Raw genomic sequence first — 22,864 nt, forward strand, 5'->3', positions numbered from 1 at the left:
GAGAATAAAAAATAATTACACGGGGCTAAATCCGAACTGTAGGGAGGGTGACATATGCACTTCACATCGATTTTTGCACGATATTCAGCTATAAGAATTGCAGTATGCGGCTGTGCTGTATCGTGGTACAGTATCCACCATTATTCCTGGTATGGACTTGCAAACTTTGCATTACATCCTTGTAGTACTGTCCAGTTACTGATGTATATCTAGGTACAACATATTGATAAACCAATCCACGAATATCAAAAAAATTAGAGGACCATGACTTTTCCAGCAGGCACAACCTCTTTGGCTTTTTGGAGGTTGATGATGAAAAAGATCTCCACACTGAGCTTAGCTGTTTGCTCTCAGGATCAATCTGCTGCAGCCAAGTTCCGTCAGCAGTGATTACCTTTGAAAGAAACCCCGGACCTTACTCTAACATCAGCTACAAGTGCATGCAGACTTGCATCCGAATGTCCTTTTGTTGGGGGTACAGCAGTCACGGAACCCGCCGCGCACAAACGTGTCTTGCGTAAAATTTCCGTTACCAACTTATGGGTGGCACCCAGTGAAATATTCAGTATTTCAGGGAGTGTTCGTAAGATTTTTCGTCGATATTGTCTGACAATGACGCAGCAGGTGTTTTTGGTTTCCTCTGTAAGGACCAGTAACTGGAGCTCCTTTCAGATTGATTGCCTCCCTCTTGAAACAGTTTAAACCATGTAGATCTTTCCACGAAATGTATTCGAAATTACGAATACGGACGATCATCAGCTTGTATAATGGTATGGTGACAATGAAAATTGGTTCCGGACCCGGCCTCGAAACCGGATATGCCGATTATCGCGAGCGGTGGCCTTACTATTAGGTTATCCGAGCACGCTCAACGGCCACAACCAAAATTCCGTACGTCGTCAGCCACGTGTTTAAAACTTGCACTCGTACATTGACTATGTATATTCGCGAACAGGGGAGACATTTTAATTGAAAGTTGCTTGCCCGGTCTCGGCGAATAAATATTTATCCAGCTTAACATTTATTCGCCGACACCGGGCAAGCGACCCTTTCATGAGTCCAGTCAATTCAACTTTTCAACGTTGTGAGTACTTTTAGCTCATGATTAAATTCCTCATTCAATTTCTTAATCTCATTAGCCATACCTTCCTCTGTCCGGGACTGCGTGTTTGTGTTGCCCTCATCATTTCATCGTCACACTCATCATCAACATCATCACCAACATCATCATCATCATCATGTGTGACAGTGGCTAGATTGGATTGTGTAAAATTTGGGACTTTGTACGGGCGCTGATGACCGCGCAGATGAGCGCCCCACAAACCGATCATCATCATTATTATCCATCTCTCTTTTCCATACAAGCTTCTACTTTCATTTTTCACTTAAAGTGAATTTTCACGCGCGTCGTCGTGCCCACGTAGTGTAGACAACGTTTAGTACAGGAGCACTGCTGATCGGAAAGCGGTTGTACTCACGCACGGCTATATTAAAATCACATGGTGCCGCAAGACACTGTACCGTCTCTCTTCTTCCATTCAGCAACGGTACGCGGGTGAAATAAGGAATCTGCGGAAAAAAATAATAACCCACAAGAACGTATTTTGAGTTATTGAATGTTATATGTTTGCTTACCCGCCAAGTTAGCCGAGAGCGCTAACGCGGTGCTTCCTGGACTCGGGTAGGCGCGCCGACCCCGGATCGAATCCGCCCGCCGGATTAACGACGAGGGCAGTTGTGTGCCGGCCAGCCTGGATGTGGTTTTTAGGCGGTTTTCCACATCCCTCTAGGTGAATACCGGGCTGGTCCCCACATCCCGCCTCAGTTACATGACACGCAGACATTTGACACACATCCGCACTTTTGCATGATTTGCACTAGATGCAGACAGTTGGGGTACTCTGATTCCGTCCCGGGGTGGCGGCAGGAAGGGCATCCGGCCACCCCTTCAATTAACATGCCAAACGCGATTTAACCACGCCAACCCAGCGCACAATGCGGGACAATGGAGCAAGCCATAGATAGATAGAATGTTATATGTTTGGTTAAACTTAAAGACAAGAATAACAATAGAATACGACAAAGCAATTTATAAGGTAGACAACGAGCTCTAGCGAGACATAAGGAACCTTATTTGAAAACACAACAGATTACGAAGTTAGACTATTCTTGACTTTAATGGGGTTAGCACTTTCTTCCGCCGATCCCTTCGTATTAAATAATACTGTGCGACGCTTTCGTTCAAATAATTTTTCAGTAGTTATGTTACTGTTCGTCTGAGTACAGTCAATGGGAGTGCAGCGTAACTAAGAAGATAAAAGCTTATCTCTCATCCCAATAAATTTTAATATCTAGCGTTGAGATGCCGCCACTGGATAAGCACTTGAGATAAGGTGCCACTCATCCTGCTGTAAAAATCCACTCTGAATTACTGACATACGTATCTTTGAAAACAGTAGCGAATGATAATACATTTTGGAGCTATCCACGAAAAGAATTATCTGCATCTACATCGATATTAGCACTGCCGATATTCTTAAAAATACTACGAATCAGATATATCGATATTTAAAGCAATATCATTATTGGCAATCGACGTATCTAAAAAATCATAATCGGCGGAAAAATATCGACGTACCGGCAAAAGAAAATATCGACTGCAGATTATAAATATACCGCCAGTTTTAGAGCTATATATTTAAATATTGATTTATTATTAGATATTCTGCTAATCAACGAGCTAGCAGCCTGCTTATTCCCCTTAGAGCAAGAATTGAAAGGAAACGATGCACGTTCACGCTTGGCGATAGCCATTTCGCTAACTGCAGGTAAGTGGCACGATAAAAGGTGTCGCTCGGCTTCGTCACATAACGGATTTGTCTGGGTTCCAGCGACCTAGCAGTTGCGGGGTGAAGTTAAACGTTGTAGTTTCGTGGTAGCACCGAGAGCCGATGACGTCAGCATTCCCCCTCACACGACTTGGCCCACCACAAAAAGCATCCTTATCAATCAGATTTTTGTTCATCAGTTTCAGCAACTGTTTTGAAGGATGTCGATGTGAAGAAATAGCACACTGATTGCATTAACAATTGTTTATTGACGCAACTGGTGCATTATTTCTTCACATCGGACATGTTGTTATTCATTTCCCACCGCCCCCCCCCCCCCCCTCGTGGATCTCACTTCTTCTTTGTGCCATCTATACTTGCTTCACACAGTCAGAGAAGGCTGGACGTAATGAAAGCTCAAAAAGTAGTAAGACTCCTTTACATAGTGAAATTCAAATTATGCTCGACTACAATTTCAAGAGAACAACTTAAAATATTTACCGAAAATTGCGAAAAAACTGTAATACAAAATAAAAATATTGGAGCTCGATATCGCCTTTCCATATCGATATATCGGCGAAAGAAATGTCGCCGATACGTAACTACATACTTTGGAAAAATATCGATGTATCGATATTTTATGAACAGCCCTGATAGCAAGCTATATTGTGTTGCGTGGGGCAGAGTACTTTGGTACCACTGTCACTTCCCTCCTTTCTTCTTGAAGACCGAATAGTCCACAGGAAGAGCGATTGTTGGCAAAGCTCTTGTGGACTTGAATATCTCTTAATGTTACGTTCATGGTATTTTCTCGAGATATAAAAAGAAGCAATATATTGGTTGACTCTTCTGTGAACGAACGCTCTAGGAACGCTAACAGTAAAAGATATCCTGACACCCAATGCCTCTCCTTCAGAGCCTGTCGCTAGAGTTGGGTGAGCATCAACGTGACGCTTTCGAGTGTACTAAATGAACGTGTGAAGAACTGGGCTGACCTTTGGATCTTCCCTATTCCCTTTATTTAATTCCATTTAGTACAGATTCCAGACTGGAGATCGGAATAAAACGGCACCAACAAAGCTGATGCAGATAAACATCAGCCTTTTGTACGGACTAAGCTACGTAAGTATTCTAGGCATTGATCAGTGATTTGGATGAAATCAGACACGAAGAATGAATCCACCTTGTAATTTTCGAAGTCCGCTAGCTAGATCGACATCCTTGTCGTCTTCATGGTAGAGTTAGTTTTATCGGTCTGGAAGGAAATCACACTCATTCGATGCAACGCTTCTATGAAGTACGCCAGCTTAGTGCTCTAATCGTACAAGGAACGATACTATCCGACTGTTTGTGTTCAGTTTGAAACATAGTTGAAGAAACATTACATAAACATAGGCTCTAGAAAAAAATGTTGATTGATTTTTGAAAATACTGTCTCCGGCGGAGAGTTAACGAATATTCTGTGGTCGCTACAAACCGTCGATACGGATATCATAAAGAAATTATTATTAACTCGTTGGATGAATTCTTCTGAACGTGACCCTTGTATTTACAGTAGCGTTCTCGCTTCCCGCGCCCGGGTTCCCGGGTTCGATTTCCGGCGGGGTCAGGGATTTTCTCTGCCTCGTGATGACTGGGTGTTGTGTGACGTCCTTAGGTTAGTTAGGTTTAAGTAGTTCTAAGTTCTAGGGGACTGATGACCATAGATGTTAAGTCCCATAGTGCTCAGAGCCATTTGAACCATTTTTGTATTTACAAAAGTGCAAAACATTACTTTACAACATCACACGTCGCTTAACAATAAAGCTTCAACTTCTAGAAAAACAGCGAGGCGCCGTTTTTCAATTAAAAGGGATGGTCGGAAACCTTCCTTCAGGAATCATCTGACAATTACATGAAGCGATTCGGGGCAGTGAGGGAAATTCAAAGCGTGTCGTCCTCAACTCCCACCAGTGCAGGACTTACCCACATGGTAAGTTCGGCAGTAACTTCATCTATTAACCCTAGTCGGCAAGAAGCTAGTTCCGGCCTGTTCACAGAGCAAAGTGTAGACGTTCTTGATTCGTCTTGCCGGAAAACACGTGTTTTCGTTTCTCATGCACACTATTTTTTGTAATTTTTTTATTAGTAATCGACTACATTTGTATTTTTAAATTTCTGAGTCCCTGTAGACTACCTATGCACAGTACGAACTTAGACTATTTAGTTTACAAATCATCATCATCATCATATTATTGTCACAACCGAAATCCGCTCTTCATGTTGCTCCTTTTTATATACAGTAAGCGTATACTGTACTCCTTACCTCGTCCAGGAAGCTTTTTGTGCGTCCTCGTATTGTTTCCTCCAACGAATAGCTTCTAACACTAAGAATCTGTTACCCTTTAGTGAGTGGCCCACAGATTTAATTTCCGGTTGCTGCACTACCACAAGCAGACATCTACGTTTATTCAGTTTGTTTTTAGCACTGTCCTATGCTTTTGTTATCTACCCATAATGATCCGGTAAGTTTTCTTCGCGGTCAGGTTTCGATTGCCTGACCCAAATGCTTCCATTATTTTGTAGCTGACCAATATTCCTTGCTGTGTAACAACGTGCTGTAGCTAAACATTGTAATAGTAAATTCATCGTTATCGATTCTACGTTAGGTTGAAAGCAAAATCTTTGCTGCTGCTTGATAACTTGTTCTGTAGAAAATCCTATATTCTGAGGCCAATGTAACTAGTTTTCCAGACGTCTTTCCGATTACGAAGGAAAAAATAACTGGTGATTATGGGAATACCGTTGATAAATAATGACTGAGATTCATGAATAATGACAGAGACGTTACAGTGTTTGAAGCAGTATCGAACACCCAACCGATAATATCAGAAGCAATGTTAACAGCATATTTTTAAGAAAAATGAAATATCATGTTCGGCCGTCCGGCGACCGTAACGTACGTATTAAATCGCCTATCCCTTGAACCAAAAAGAAATGATAGACGAATTAGAAATACGGGAGAGGAACTAGTCAAAAAGCGACGACAAAGGATATGTTGTTGGCCGGCTTGTGTGGCCGAGCGGTTCTAGGCGCGACCGCTATGGTGGCAGGTTCGGATCCTGCCTCGGGCATGGATGTGTGTGATGCCCTTAGGTTAGTTAGGTTTAAGTAGTTCTAAGTTCTAGGGGACTGATGACCTCAGAACCTCACTTGATACTCATCAACACCCGTCAGCAGCTGAAGGTATTAATATATAATTCTAATTTCCTTCTGTATGGTGTCCTGCACTGATAGCTTGTCATGTTTTGTTGTGACTGATCGTTCTTCTTTTGCGTCCTACGGGCACTGCACACAACACACACATTAATGTACTTTGTGTAGTTTCGTTTGTTGTAAACGCCTTTTCACTCCGCAAAGCGCGGTGAGCACTATGAGTCTTCAATAAACAAAACCCACTGATGGTGGCACAGAGTTACCGAAATATGTTCGGGTGAAAAAAAAATACCGGTATTTTTGCATAAAGGCGGAATCTATAACGTATAGCTTAACTGCAAGACCGGAAGAAACAGCTGCAGATCCAAAATATGGATAGTAAGCGAAATACTTTAAGCACCTTGGTATTCGCCAATAGCTAGACAATAACAGTCAACATCAGAAGACGAAGTGGCGAAAAACAGGGAGGGGACGTACTTCCAAGTAACAATCGCCGGCTGCAGTTCCTAGGAAAGGAACTGCCCCATCACGGCAGCAATCCGGCAACCGTGACCGGCGTATCTAAAGCTGGCGACTCGTCTCAGTACCAACGACGAGCGTAATGGAACACACACGACGTGAAAATTTTACTGCCCGCCTTGCTGGCAGTGCGGCAACAAGCGTGGCCAACACGCGTCCATTACGGCGCGTCGAAGCGATTTGGCACGCCGCGGGGACGGCGGAACACGGGCAGCACGGCCGCCCCACCCCAGGATCTCACGAGAACACAGCCGGGCGCTGTCGCCGCCGCTAGCACTAATAACAAGAGACGCTACAGTCTCGGCCGCGGGACTGTTTGCTCTTCTAAACCCGCGTGAAATTACGCCGCGCGGATGGCACGTGAAGGAACGCCGAACTCGGTACACAGAGTCGGTCCGGCGGAAATCGACGCAGCGCATTCACGATTTATTAGTCCGCTGTTAGCAGAGGGAAGGCTGAGTGCGATACGCGGACGATAAGCGGCTTTAATTGTGGTCCGGAGGTGCTACGCCGGCCGGAGAAGTAATGGACGCAATTTCACGGACAGCGGAGCCCGGCCGTACTTCTTCCTTTGTTCGTCTTTTGTCGGCACTCAAATAGGCATGCACTAACTGGCGCGGCGAAGATGTAAAGCATAGCGCATAATTCATACGGCAAACACTGTTCAAAGATGCTGTACCGGCGTGTGAAGCGATCGTAACAGTCACGCTATAACTTACCTATGCAGGAAAGTCGTTGCGTGTGCAGCGGAAATCTGTGCAGGGTTTAGATGGCTCTGAGCCCTATAGGACTTAACATCTGAGGTCATCAGTCCCCTAGAACTTAGAACTACTTAAACCTAACTAACCTAAGGACATGACACACATCCATGCCCGAGGCAGGATTCGAACCTGCGACCGTAGCGGTCGCGCAGGTCCAGACTGAAGCGCCTAGAAACGCTCGCCCACTCTGGCCGGCGCAGGGTTTAGAACCGCGCACATAATAACAATAAAAAGTATAAAAATATTATACGACACTCATTTCAAAATTTCTGCACGTTGTAAGTTAGAATTGAAAAAAATATTTTATCTTACAAAATACGTTTGCAGGTCTTCAATATAATCTCCATTCTTGTTATGACAACTTCCCAATGTTTCGGCAACTTCTGTATTCCAGACAGGGCACCTTCATTGTTGAGAAGCTTCATCAGTTGCGTCAAAACGTGTTCCACAGAGTTGATTATTCAGTTTGGGACACAAATCACAGTGTGGTATTTTCATATAAGGACTCCATGGTGCATTGCGAAGTATCAGGGTTATTCGGAAAGTAAGGAACAATCGGTCGCGAAATGGAAACCACAGTGAAAATCTGATGAAGTTTTGCACAGGTGTGTTGGGCAGTGTCTCTAGTATGCCCGTCGATCGCGTTACGTCGTTCTTTTCAGTTCTGAGCACACAGGGAGCACATAAAGATACCTAGAACAATAGTGACTCCCGCCAAGTACGAGGGCCTGGTGAGAAATTACGCCTGAAGCTATGCAGCCAACATTACATAACTGTCGTGTGTTTTCTTCTTCGAGACAATTCTCAGCAGCATTCTGCAGGGGCATTGAAGATGCTCCTGCAACGTTTTCAGTTGGAAGCGTTTGACTACCCACAATACAGCCCGTAATTGTCTCCCTCTGAATTGCATCTCTGCTCACATGAAGACAACAGTTTGGTACAGACAACGAGTTGTAGGCCAGCGCAGAGAATTGGCGGAAAGCACTGGCGGCTGCTTTCTATAACGAGGATATTGGAAAGTTGGTACAACGCTAGGATAAACGTCTAAGTCGGATCGGCGACTATGGAGATAAGTAGCTGGAGGTTGTAGCTAACTGTTGCAAATAAAACAGTTTTGATTTTCACTGTGGTTTCCATTTCGCGACCTATAGTTTCTTACTTTCCGAATAGCCCTCGTATTTCCCATCCGTATTGGTCGAGCGTGTCTCACTGGTAGGGCAATACTCGGCCTTATATTTTTCGTGCCAAATGACGACACCAGCTGCAAGTACATTCTTTGACGAATTTTCGGACGTAAAACATTTTCCAGAAACAGCTTGTAGTACGTGCCTTTTTGTAGCTATGACTCCATTCATGACATACAGAAATATCATCATCGGTTTCACCTTTGATTGTTGGCGGTGGGAATGTTTCGGTTGCTGACGACTGAGACTTCAGTTCTGGCTCAGAATCTAATATCATGGTTTCATCAAGTGCAACAGTCCTTTTCAGAGTCTATTCTCACTCTTGAGGGTATTTTTACTCTGTCTTTGCAACTACAAAAATGCGCAATTTTTTTCAGCAGACGCGTTTCGCTTCATTGAAGTAAAGCATTATCAGTGGTCTCAATTTCATTTCACTTCTTGTTCCTTACCCTCTCCTCTAACTCACACTCCGTGAGACTATCATACAATAATCTAATAAAAAAAGAAAAGGAAAAAAAGCTGTAGTAAAAGATTAACTACTGGAAAGTAGTACTTAGAAGTATAAAAACAAACATAAAACAGTGGTGTGTGTAAAAGCGTGCTGTGAAAAACGTAAGAAATGCACAGTGCTGTAGAAGAACTAAAAATTAGACCAATATTATCAGTGTCTAAAGCAGAAATCATCAGCGATGTGCTAACAGTCGGCATTTCCCAATTCAAGCGATAAATCAAACGAAAGTCACCGTAAGTACAAATCAACATATTCTTAACGAACAGCTTTTCGATCTTAAAGCAAATAAAAACTTAATTACGGACCATTGATGGTGCTTTATCTCATTAAAGCGAAACGCATCTGGTGAAAATAATCACGCATGTTTGTAGTTACAACAACAGGACAAAATGGTTAAAATGGCTCTGAGCACTATGGGACTTAACATCTATGGGCATCAGTCTCCTAGAACTTAGAACTACTTAAACCTAACTAACCTAAGGACATCACACAACACCCAGCCATCACGAGGCAGAGAAAATCCCTGACCCCGCCGGGAATCGAACCCGGGAACCCGGATGCGGGAAGCGAGAACGCTACCGCACGACCACGAGCTGCGGCCAACAACAGAACAAAAATACCCTCAAGGATTGTAAAGCAACTACGGACAATGTGGCCGCAGAAATGAACAATCTGTTCTCCCTCTGTTCGATAACGTTGAAGCAATTCCTCTGCGATTCTTTTGCGAACTACTTTCCGTCCTTCACTCAGATCGTGTGGAACCCATCCGGCAGCTAATTTTCTAATCGTTAATTTTTCAGTTATGATTCTATAAACTGAAGCGACAGGCATTCTGCCTCACATGCAATTTCCTCACATGCTTTTCGTTGATGGTGTCTAAAAATGTCACTTGAGGGGTGTGGTCTCTTGCAGTTGATGCCTTCAGTTTCTCGGGTTGTCCTCAGCGCTCAACGGACCTTTACGGAAACGAGCCGGCCACCATTATACTGTGCTATAATCCTCTGCACTAGTCCCACATACCTCTCTCAAAGCATTTCCATTGCGTTCTTTTCACTTAGGGATTAGATTTTGATTGGGGAACGTTAGTCACTACGTGTAATCCGACCTGACTCTGTTTCAGTTTCCAATTAGTACTCACGACACTGTCACGCGAACCAGCAAACACATATACGGCCGTTACGCCTAAAGCCTCCCTCATAGTTGACATGAATTTCAGCTTGATCACGCCACCGTGACGGACACGCATGCGCACTGTGCAGGACTTTTGAAATGACGTTCGTAGAAACAATAATTTGTTGAGATTAGTACTTAGTACATCGCTGTAACACGACTTGAAATAGAGAGAAATGTGGGGCTGTTACAAAAGATTCATCAGTTTTCAACGCTCTATGTTTTTTTTTTTTTTTTTTTTTTTTTTTTTTTTTTAAACAGCACTCTACCTTAGGAACATACTGTCAGTGGGTCAACACAGCGGCACTGATGCGTTCTCTGGGCTGTTGCAGTGGTCTTGTCAGTGGCAGTGCGTAAACATGGTCCTTAATGTACCCCGACAATAAAATCACAAAGCATTAGTTCGGGCGGCCTGGGCATCCAATACGCCCAATCCAGCAATGTGTTTAAGTAGCGACGAACATCGATGCTATAATGAAGGGTCTTGTTGGAAGATGAAATTTTCGGAATCAGCAGTCAGTTTCGGAAGCAACCAAACTACAACATATCAAGTAGGAGTTACCCGTCGTAGTCATCTCACAGAAGAAAAATGACCCTGTGACGTTGCACAGAAAACTGTAACCTTCGACGAATCTCGTTCGTGTACCACAATTTCGTGAGGAATTTCAGTGTCCCACACTCTCACACTGTGGCGATTAATATTTCCAGATAAATGGAAGGCTGCTTTGTCACTGAATATCAGCTTGGAGGCGAAATGTTCGTCCTCAAGTGCTTCCTGCATCGTGATGCTAAACTGAAGTCGCCAGCCGAAGTCATCCGGTTTGAATTGTTGCACGATCTGCAGATAGTAAGGACTGAAGTGTAACCGCCGCAAAATCTTCCACACGGTTTGTTGCGCTACTCCAAGTTCGTGACTTGCGGACATAAATTTTTTTTGAGCACATGCGAAACTTTCCCTCGCCCTCTCCACAGTTGGATCTGGCACATCTGATTGACCGACACTTTCCTGTTAACGGCAATCCTTGTCTCTAAATGATCGATACAAATGCACAATTCTCGATTTGCATCGTGGTTCTTTTCCTCGTTCCTTCTGAATGCTCGATGCACTGTTGTAAAAGGTAAAGAGCTCGTATATTGCAACACAGAAAAACTTTTCTTGCTTTGCCGTCATTTCATCAACGCACTGCACTCGCTGGGGACGGAAGGGAGAGGTAGGGGAGCACATTTTGAACTCGCTGAGTTCTGTTCATGCATCAATGCCGGTCGGGGCGGCCGAGCGGTTCTAGGCGCTACAGTCTGGAACCGCGCGACCACTACGGTCGCAGGTTCGAATCCTGCCTCGGGCATGGATGTGTGTGATGTCTTTAGGTTAGTTAGGTTTAGATAGTTCTAAGTTCTAGGGGACTGATGACCTCAGAAGTTAAGTCCCATAGTACTCAGAGCAATTTGAACCATGCATCAATCATATTTATACATGAACTTTGGAAAATACAGCCCTTCACATCATTTGAAAAACATTCGTCCAAAGCGGGCTTACATGCTTCAAGCAGTTTCTTTAAGGACTGTAACAGAAACGAACTCTCATTACTTTCACGAGCTCATAATTTACATGATGTGTGCATTCACTGTTATTAGTGTTTCACTTACAGTACTACGGTTGTGAAGAAAGGTCTGGAGACTACAACTATGCGAGCTCGTAAATGGGGAAGCGCGATGAGGGTGGATGCTGTTTCTTTCAGCTGTCTTGCCTGCGTTCGTGAAAGTAATTCTTTGTGCCGTTTATTTCTTAGTGGAAGGCTTTTCCCTTTCTGTCTTGCCGTATTCTGCTTCCTGTCGTTTAGCTGTACGGCTTGCTGACTCACCGATCATGCCAGATTTATTGCTGCCAGCAGGTACACTTGGCTTCTGAATCGTCGTCTTTATCTGAATAGAGAGATCCCCGGTACAGATCAGGCCGCAAGCCCAAAAGGTAAGTGACCGAAAAGTATCTCGTGATAAACATAACTTGCACATTTCTAAAATTCCCTGTCTTTTTCGTGGTATTTAATTTTCATGCTACCTTAATCTCCCAAAGTTAGCTCAGATATTTAGAAATCGGTACATATAAAAGTTTTCAGTAATTTTTTTTTATTGGTATGGTTGGGATTATAACTCCCATACTCCCCCTCTTCGATCCGCGCTTCAGCAGATGTGGCAGATTTTACCGTGCAAAACGGTCCGTAGACTAAAGTCCTATTCGCACTCGACGTCAACGGGACGGAACGTCAGGTGACGTCATCGTCGGATGGTGGAGTGTCCATGCAGTAGGGGGAACGTCAACACGACGTCAATTCGTTTAGCCCAGGTCCCAACGGTGAAAGGGAGGTTATGAGAGGCATGATACAAAATGTCTCAATCAGAATTAAAGAATTGGCAGTGATACGTTTTATTAATGGCCAAAGCAAACTTCATAGCGGATGTTCCTGTTCAGTTTTGTATGGCAAACTTGCTGAGAAGTGGAACAACTTAATGAATGTCGACATCTACTTGTTAGCGAAGATATATAGATGAAAACACATCGAGCCGGCCGAAGTGGCCGCGCGGTTCTGGCGCTGCAGTCTGGAACCGCGAGACCGCTACGGTCGCAGGTTCGAATCCTGCCTCGGGCATGGATGTGTGTGATGTCCTTAGGTTAGTTAGGTTTAACTAGTTCTAAGTTCTAGGGGACTAATGACCTCAGCAGTTGAGTCCCATAGTGCTCAGAGCCATTTTGAAAACACATCAAACGTTATTTATAAGGGGATACACAGAGTCTGTTTATCTCAACCACTTGTTCTTTCTTTCATAAGTCGCAAATAACGTCAGAAACTGTGCAGTTTTTCTCCTTCAACAGAGCTGACTTTTTCACTTACGAATTTATTTTTCAATGAAAACTAGGTAATCAATTTATGTTCTCTTTCATACGCAATGCAGGGGTCTACTCTGTTAGGTAATAAATTATAGAACCTAATTTTGTTTTTTTTTGTTTTTAGATATCAGGCTTCTCTCGTGCAAAAACACTAAATGCGAAACATTTGCTTTGTGCCTCGAAAACAAAGCAAAATAGTAGAAAAGGACTAGTAAGGGGCAAAAAGCTCGAAGTCTACTGCTGTAAAATGAGGGTTTGCGGCGAAACAGATCAACTTTCGGTATTAGCAGACAACGATGGTTCCTCCGCACCAGTGTCAACGTCATAACTTTTTTCTCGAAAAACCTTGGGTCGACGCCCCGTTCCGTATCGTTGACGGCCTGCGAGAATGCCGCCATTTCAGAAGCTCTGTGGAATGTTTAGACGTGTCGTTTTGTTCCATCACGTGCGAATCGACTTTAAGCCGACTGTTTTCTTTATACGCGACACCCTTTACAGCAAAAAGTAAAGAATATGACGACACGGAAAAAAGCTGGAGCTTTCTGTTGAACGTTTGAAGAAATGAAAGTTCTGTAACAACCAGGAGACAGCTGTAAAGAAATCAAAAAGTGATTTCAGGACGATATATTGGCAAGAGATTTTTAAATGATGAATGCTATGGTTTTCTCTAACTTGATAATCTAGAAAGAGACCTAGATCTCAAACATTTTTTGTCTTTTTTCTGAATGTGAATAACAAATATTGATCACAGCTGCAGTCTTCCTATTACGAATTAGAGGATGGAGACATTATGTTACGTTAGCTTAAGGTTAGAGTATCTATTAGGATGCTGGTAATTCTACCATGAACAGGTTAGTGGCAGGCCGATAGCAGAATTCTCAAAGAACACTAAATCGTATTCTGGTGGTGATTTGTGCAGGGCATGGGCAGATGAGCGTCTTAGCTTGTGGACTGGCCGTCAAGTAGGACGAAACAGTACATAGAAAAATCTCGCCACGCCGTAAAGCCCAAGTTGAGGCTGGAAAGATATCAAGATGGATCATAATAATACTATGCTATCAAGCAGCCTAACTAAAATACTTTTGATCAAAAGTATCCGGACTTTTAGTAGATATCAACATGGGATGCGTCAATCCTCAGCGTTGATGAAGGCTTGAACTCCCCTGGACACACATTTAAAGAGGTGTCCGAATGTCTGTGCAGAAATGGCAGCCCATCCTTGCTCAATAGCCGAAATCAAAGGAGGCTGTGATGTTCGACACGAAGCTCATGCCAAAGGTGTTCATAGGGTTCAAATTGGGGCTGTGCGTAGCCCAATCCATTTCAGATATGGTCTTTATGAGGGGGTATCTTGTCATGCTGATACAAACAATCACATTCTTCGAACTTTTCCTCTACTATACTCTGTACACAATGCTGTAATGTGTGCTCGTATCCTCGAGAGCTGTTTCTTAAGTGCAATAAGGTGGCAACGCCCTAACCACGAGAAACACGCCCAAACAGTAACATCGCCTCCTCAGTACTGCACTGTTGGCACTTCACATAATGCCAGATAACGTTTTCCAAATATTCGCCAACCAAACAATTCCATCGGATTGCCGCAGGATGTAGTGTAATTCATCACTCGAAATCAATCGTTTACAGTCATCAACTGTCCAGTTACGTCGCTCTTGACACCACCTCATGAGGAGCTGGTCGGCCATTGTAGTCTTTTCCTTTTAACTCCCTATGCACTGTCATTGTGCTAGCTGGACTGTTCCTAGCACTTTGGAACTCACGGGTGATTAATTCCGCTTATTTTATGGGATTTCTTACAACCGCCTTCCGTAATGTTCGACGGTCCCTCCCTGGCAGTTCATGAGGTCTGCCTTGTGCTGGTTTAGTAATGGTTGTAGCCGGCCGAAGTGGCCGTGCGGTTAAAGGCGCTGCAGTCTGGAACCGCAAGACCGCTACGGTCGCAGGTTCGAAGCCTGCCTCGGGCATGGATGTTTGTGATGTCCTTAGGTTAGTTAGGTTTAACTAGTTCTAAGTTCTAGGGGACTAATGACCTCAGCAGTTGAGTCCCATAGTGCTCAGAGCCATTTGAACCATTTGAAGTAATGGTTGTTCTTTCGCGTTCTCACTTCACAACCACATCACGAACAGTTGACTTGGACAGCTTTAGGAGGGTTGAAATGTCCCTGATGGATCTGTTGGTTAGGCCACATCCGGTGGCAAGTCCACGTTCAAAAACGTCACTGACCCCCACCTGAGCGACCCATTCCGCTGTTACCGCTTTTCAACTGCCAACACAATACCTCTCGCCTCTTGTCACATCCAATGGTGAATTCCTCATTGCACGGGAGTGTCAATATCCTTCTGATCGGATAGGGCATCTTCGAATAACAATCGAACAAAACCTAATCTGGTGATCGAACAAAACCTAATCTGGTGGTCCCAAGCGAGTTGCTTAAGTACACGCACACACAGAGGTAGCTAAGCGTTATGTCTCACCTACAAGAACCATAATGAGTTTAAAGCCAAGACAGTTGTGACAATGGACAATATACTTAGAGAATCGGTGTGCAGAAATAATGACTGGTATTTCTCTGCAGCCAATATGCCTACCCGTTTTGGAACACATCTGCCCACACGAAGAACGTAGACGTCATTGTTATTCAGGCAAATTGCATAGTAACTGGTTCGATGAAGGTCACACCTTTGGACAAGCTGTACAAGGGTGAGACACCTTTACTCCATTAATGCGACCAGCAGCTCATGTATACAATGAGAAATTCGAAGAAATCCGTTGACGCTTGCCCTGCCAAGGGTCGGGCAGATGACACATTCAGTTTTAAAATACATGGGAGGGGTGGTACAGCAGCCAGTAATATACGACGAAGAAACAGGTCTGACCTGAGTTCGGGGATGTATTTATCAAAGACGTGTTTCATTTGATTCAGGCGTCTTCAGACTGGCTGAATATTAGATAGTGTTAGGTACATGGGATGGTGAGCATATACAAAACGTCCGAGCAAATAACTGCCGTTCTCAAATATTCATAAATAATGCGTGGTGTCCTTCTTGGGGCTTGTGATATAGTCCAGTGAATGCCAAACACGTTCAGGCCTACATAGGTCTATCACCATGCATCTGTATAGGCCTGATCCTGTTTTACATTCATTGGACTACGTCACATACCTCTCAACAAGCACACCGCGCATTGTTTCCTAATATTTGACGAGGGCAGTTATTTTCTCGGACGTTCTATATGCTCGGTATCCCATTTACCTAACACCATCTAATATTCAGCCACTCTGAAGGTGCCCGAATCAGGTAAAACGTATCATTGGTAAATAAATAATAAAGACGCATTCGGCGTAACGCAAAGACTGTCATGCCACAGCGCAGCACAAAACCACCAGACTGGTATTGCTTCAAGAGGATGAACCTACTGCCACACTTCCGTGCAAGACTTGAAGAAAGCTACGAACAGATGTGGTGTTAGTGAAGAATCTACCAATACGGATCCTGAAGGATGACTGCAACTGCGGTCAGATTCAACTCATGAAGCATGTTTTGGAGTGCCTTGCTCCTCCTTCCCATCGTACCTTGAAGATCTATGGGAAGAAAAATACCTATGCCGCTAATATAGCTCCGTACACTATGGAAAAACCATAAAAATATGATGATTTTCTGAAACTAAACAGAAAATGAAAGCACTACAAAATTATTACTTTTTTTAATTTTCTGATTTATAAAAGCCTGTGTAACGACCATTGACCCTGCTACCTATGTTGCTTATCGAAGATATCATATCCCAAAATGTTGATTGGAGCTTTTGTTTTCTAACGCTTGTCGATAACTGTCGATTCCACATATAGCTACATGTTCTCTCATAATATTCTGGGTGAGTAACACGTACACCACCTCCAATAGAGCGAAGACTCTTTCTGCAGGGTGTAAAGTACAACTGTTTATGACGTACCACAGTGGTTTAGGAGAAGTCGAGACAAACAATCTGATAAAGGATACTTGTGGTCTATCAAGCTAGAAAACAACCCCAAATTGACATAAAAGTTTTATGAGTACGATATCGCATCACAGGGTAAAAAGAGATCAGTATTGGAGAAACCAACGTTTCGGCCATGGTCGCAGTGGCTTTCTTCTGGTTCTGCTGAGACACAGAAAAAGGCCACTATAACCGTGGCCAAAACGCCTGTTCCAGTATAGCTTTGTTTTTACATTATGATGCGGCAACGTAAACAGGAAACTTTTATATTAACTGACACCGGCCGCGAAGCCTCCGCAAACACACATCAAAAAAAGTTTTGCATCACCTCGGTTCCGGAACCTGTACAGAAAACTGCAATAGAGTTCACCATAAACATCATTTCCGTCCTTTTTTATTACTCATGAAAACCACACACTGCATGTTGTACCACCATACAACGAGACCTTCAGAGGTGGTGGTCCAGAATGCTGTAACAACGGTAACGCTAATACCCAGTAGCACGTCCTCTCGCATTGATGCATGAGTGTATTGTTCGTCGTGGCATATTATGCACATGTTCATCAGGGCACTGTTGGTCCAGATTGTCCCACTCCTCAACGGCGATGCGGCGTAGATCCCTGAGGGTGGTTGCTGGATAACGTCGTCCATAAACAGCCCATTTCAGTCTATCCCAGACATGTTCGATAGGGTTCGTGTCTGGGGAACATGTTGGCTAATCTAGTCGAGCGATGTCGTTATCCTAAAAGAACTCATTCACAAGATGCGCAAGATGGGGGCGCTAATTGTCGTCCATGAAGCCGAATGCCTCGCCAATATCCTGCCGATATGGTTGCACTATCGGTCGGAGGATGGCGTTCATGTATCGTACAGCTGTTTCGGCACCTTCCATGACCACCAGCGGCGTACTTCGGCCCTACATAATGCCACCACAAAACAGCAGGGAACCTCCACCTTGCTGCACTCATTGGACGGTGTGTCTAAGGCGTTCAGTCTGACCGGGTTGCCTCCAAACACGTCTCCGACGCCACCGGCTTGTTCGTGCACTTACAAATTGTAAAACTGATGTTTGTGTACATGTTACTTCCCAATTTTGTGGATTGTAATATCGTAAAATTAACAGTTAAATGGTTTTGTTTGTATTACTAAAATTGTCACTCAGTAGAGTGGCGTGTACTACGACATCCTCATCTCTTGTCTCTCGCTCATTTAATCATCTCGCTGCACCGTCATTTTACCTTTTATGTTTGTCTATTACCCATGGATCGACTCCTAATTTTGTACCGCGTTGCATGATGTCGCGGTTGCAATGATGGACCTCACCATGGACGTTGGGAGTGAAGTTGCGCATCATGCAGCGTATTGAGCACAGTACGAGTCGTAACACGACGTCCTGTGGCTGCGTTCCTCGGAGTCATAATCCGTAGGTATTGGTCATCCACTGCACTAGTAGCGCTTGGGCGGCCTGAGCGAGGCATGTCATAGACAGTTCTTGTCTCTTTGTTTCTCCTCCAAGCCCGAACATCATTTTGATTCACCCCGAGACGCCTGGGCACTTCCCTTGTTGAGAGCCCTTGCTGGCACAAAGCAACAATGCGGACGCGATCGAACCGCAGGCTTGACCGTCTAGGCAGGGTTGAACTACAGACAACACGAGCCGCGAACCTCCTTCCTGGTGGAATGACTGGAACTGATCAGCTGTCGGACCCCGTCCGTCTAATAGGCGCTGCTCATGCATGGTAGTTTACACCTTTGGGCCGGTTTAGTGACACCTCTGAACGCCAAAGGGAAAAGGGACTGTGTCTGTGATAGAATAACAGAGTCAACGTCTGTCTTCAAGAGTTCTGGGAACCGAGGCGATGCAAAACGTTTTTTGATGTGTGTATCAAGCTAAACCTGGCCTACAAGTACCACCGAAGCTATAGCGCATGTGTGGCGCGTGAGATTTCACAATCCTCTCACCCTCTTACGCCACCGGCTTGTTCGTGCACTTACAAATTGTAAAACTGATGTTTGTGTACATGTTACTTCCCAATTTTGTGGATTGTAATATCGTAAAATTAACAGTTAAATGGTTTTGTTTGCATTACTACAATACGAATTGGAAACCTTAAGTAATTTTCGTATAACTTGTTCGAAGGTCTACTCCTTCATTACAGGAAAGGTCAATTTACTGATATTAAGGAAAGTCGGTAGCATAAGAGGGCGAGAGGATATTACAAATGTCGCGCCGTGGCCATGTGCTGTAGCTAATGTAGGTTTTGTAAGCAAATTTGACGTTGGTTTTCCCCTTTAGAGACAAGTGTCCTTTATCAAATTGTTCGGCTCTTCCGTAATGGAACGTCCCAAGCGTTAGCTACAATTACCATTCCGCGTTCAAAGTCTTAATTCCCATCGTGCGGGCTAATCATTGCGGAAACCTTCTCACACGAATCACCTGAGTGCAAATGACATCTCCGACAACGCACTGCCCTTTTATATCTTGAGTACGCGATGCTCCGACTTATTGAGCTCCTGGCTCAAGTATGATAAGACCACCGTTACTTCCCCAAATCCAGGTACTCTATGCTGGAGTCAGGCATTTAAAGAAAAATTGACAAATACCAACTCATAATGTGAAATCTCACATTCCGAGCGAACAACACGGTAAGCAAAAGAAATTGCTTGCTGAGAGTGCCTTGGCCGGCCGAAGTGGCCGTGCGGTTAAAGGCGCTGCAGTCTGGAACCGCAAGACCGCTACGGTCGCAGGTTCGAATCCTGCCTCGGGCATGGATGTTTGTGATGTCCTTAGGTTAGTTAGGTTTAACTAGTTCTAAGTTCTAGGGGACTAATGACCTCAGAAGTTGAGTCCCATAGTGCTCAGAGCCATTTTTTTTTGAGAGTGCCTTGTGGTGGTCGGCCAAATGCATTTTGCTGTGATGTTGATGGGTTTATTGACGGTTGAAGCACACGATGACAATACAGTTACTTCATTCCAGATGTTCGTCGGTAAATGCGTTTCTAGGTGCATGTCTCATGCTACATCTATCCATTTGTAACAGGAACTTCAGTTCACTTCAAATGGCTCTGAGCACTATGGGACTTAACATCTATGGTCCCCTAGAACTTAGAACTACACATCCATGCCCGAGGCAGGATTCGAACCTGCGACCGTAGCAGTCGCGCGGCTCCGGACTGAGCGCCTAGAACCGCTAGACCACCGCGGCCGGCTTCAGTTCACTGATGCAAACAACTTTCTGTCGTTCCATCACATCATCCGGATATTTGCACCACACCTTTGGTACTCAGTAGAGTGGCGTGTACTACGACATCCTCATCTCTTGTCTCTCGCTCATTTAATCATCTCGCTGCACCGTCACTTTACCTTTTATGTTTGTCTATTACCCATGGATCGACTCCTAATTTTGTACAGTTTATGCACTAAGTTCTAACTGCCGTGGGCTGGTAACTAGTGTTCATATAAGTAACAAAAGAATTTCGTGGAGATTTACATTGAGGTGATGAAAATCATGGGATAGCGATATACACACATCGAGTTACTTCAACTTCCATAAGTCCTATAAATGTCTTTTTGGAGGTATTAAACTAAAAAAAAGGGGGGGGGGGGCGTTCAATTTTTGCCTACAACTTGAGATATAATTTTATTCCTGCCACACACTGAAAGGTCTGTCAACATATCAACTTAATTTTTCAATAAAAATTCATTCACGGTTATCGCTTGTTTCTTGATTTCTTGAGTTACGGCATAAATTCGAATAGTCTGTTACTGAGGCGTTGACCAGTATATAAAACGTTGCCTCTTTTGGTAATAAATGACAAATCATAACTGAAAGTGTACAATACTCTACAACTGATGAAATGGACAATTTTTGCTTCCGTGCAGACCCAGCAGTGATACTCGGGAGTGTCTCATTAAGAGTAACAGTGCTTTCATACAATCCTCCCAGTCGCGTCTGTTTTCCGATTAGCCACATCCACGATAGTATCGTCTCAGAAGAAATGAAAACACAGCTGGAAAATTAGATTTTTAATGAAGCGAGGCGCCCCATCCCTACCCGTGCTGATAACGCTGCCACTACAGGCGCGTCCATCAATCATGCAAATTGTTTCTGTCAAGATCCTTCATCAGCACTTTAAGATCAACACACCTAACAGCGCCCCATCACAGAAAAAGAAGGAGGATGGGAGAGGAAAGCAATCTAACAAAAACAAAGGAACCACTGACACTTCTCGATTGGCTGACGATATTCATAAAGCAGCAGTCGACTACAGGGCACGCACAAGGCGGCGACGCGAGAAAAGGAAACGAGGTGCTAGATTTACTATATCCCGAGTCGGTTTTACGCCAGTGACGCGATGTATGGGACATTCCCGGCGCGCTTGTAACAAAATGTGGCGGTAGGCGCACAAAAAACCGCTCGTACGTCAATGTCTAGTTTAAATTCGGCAGTCCTTTGGAGCCCGCTACACGCGCCGTCCAGCGCACGCACGCTCTTCTCTGCGTGGTCTCCTCTCGTTCTCTCTTTCGTTTCTCCGTTCTTTTCTCTGCATTGTTTCACAACAATGGTGTCGCTCCACGTAGCGGTCTTTGATAGTAGCCACAGTGATCCCGAATGCAGTTTAAACACAGGTATTTACTAGCAGCATTGCCTGCCACAGGAACATGTTCGATAAATAGTGTTGTTTGGTCACGTATGTTTCCACCCGTTTCAATGAAATAAAGTTCGAGATACACTACAAAAAGTCGTTACTGGTACACATGAAGCAGTAATGATTGTTTACTACAAATGAAAACTCCATGCGATTAAAAATTTCCGCCAAGGAACATCAGGTATCAACTTGGGATGCTTGTGGAATAATTGACTTGGGTGTAGCATTGAAGAAATTGTTGTTTTGTAAAAGTGACAAATTCGACATTGTAATTTTTTGCCAGGAGCATTACAAGAACGAACGACTTTATGGAAAGATACGACATAACACAGCCACGTGAAAGAACACGGATAACAGTTACTTTCGATAATGAGTTGTAAATTACGGTAGATTTCTTTTACACAGATGGGATGCGAAAAGATGTTAAGCCGCGTGACTTCTCTACGAAAATGAACACGTGCGCAGTCTCAAACACAACAGAGTAGTACTACTGTTGACGAATTGTTCGTTGCGTGTCGGTGACACGACGCACTCCCGATTCGTGCCGCTTCACAGTAAATAACAGTGCTCGGACTTACCGAGAAGGCGCCTGACTTCGGGCTGGCTGAGGTACAGGTTGAGATTCCCGGAGCACAGGTCGAGGAGGAAACAGCAGAAGAGAGAGCAGGCCAGCCGCAGGCGGCCGGCGGCGCCCCGGGAGGCTTCGGCGTGCAGAGCCATCGCCGCGTCACATCACAGATGACAGCCACTCGTCGCCGCGTCGCGAAACCAGCACGGAACACGCGTCGCTGCGTAGCACTAGCCCCGCCCGACCGCCATAGCTTTGCCAGACTGACTGGCCCGCAGCCACAGACTTGGCGCGAGCCGGCCTGCCGTCTGCTTGTTGGGGGAGCCGTGGTGGGGGGACGCCGCGGCCCGAAGGTCGGCGGCGACGCACGAGCGCGCACGATCGCTGCGCTCCACGCGCGCTTCCCCATCGCGCCGCCTCGCAGCATCCGTCCGTAGCACAGAGCGAGGTGAGGACTGAGCAGGCAGAGGAACGCCTACCTGCTTGCCGCGTTGCTACGGAGATTCCACGCTCACTGAAAGGTAGCCAGTTGGTTAAGTAGATCACGCGCGCCGGGTACTTGGGACGTTATCGCGACCTACGCTTTGCTGACCACTTGGT

At 44.6% G+C, this 22,864-nt stretch overlaps 1 protein-coding gene across 1 annotated transcript in view; it reads right to left on the bottom strand.

Moving 5' to 3' along the window:
* Positions 1-22,520, bottom strand: part of LOC126195081 (tyrosine-protein kinase Dnt-like) — a 562,000-nt gene extending 539,480 nt beyond the window's left edge. The window contains exon 1 of the mRNA XM_049933545.1: positions 22,275-22,520. Within this exon, the coding sequence (XP_049789502.1) occupies positions 22,275-22,416 (142 nt within the window). The 5' untranslated portion in view covers positions 22,417-22,520. The remainder of the gene's footprint in view (positions 1-22,274) is intronic.
* Between the last annotated feature and the right edge of the window lie 344 nt (positions 22,521-22,864).

Source organism: Schistocerca nitens, chromosome 1 (assembly GCF_023898315.1).
Source record: "Schistocerca nitens isolate TAMUIC-IGC-003100 chromosome 1, iqSchNite1.1, whole genome shotgun sequence".
Lineage (NCBI taxonomy): Eukaryota > Metazoa > Arthropoda > Insecta > Orthoptera > Acrididae > Schistocerca > Schistocerca nitens.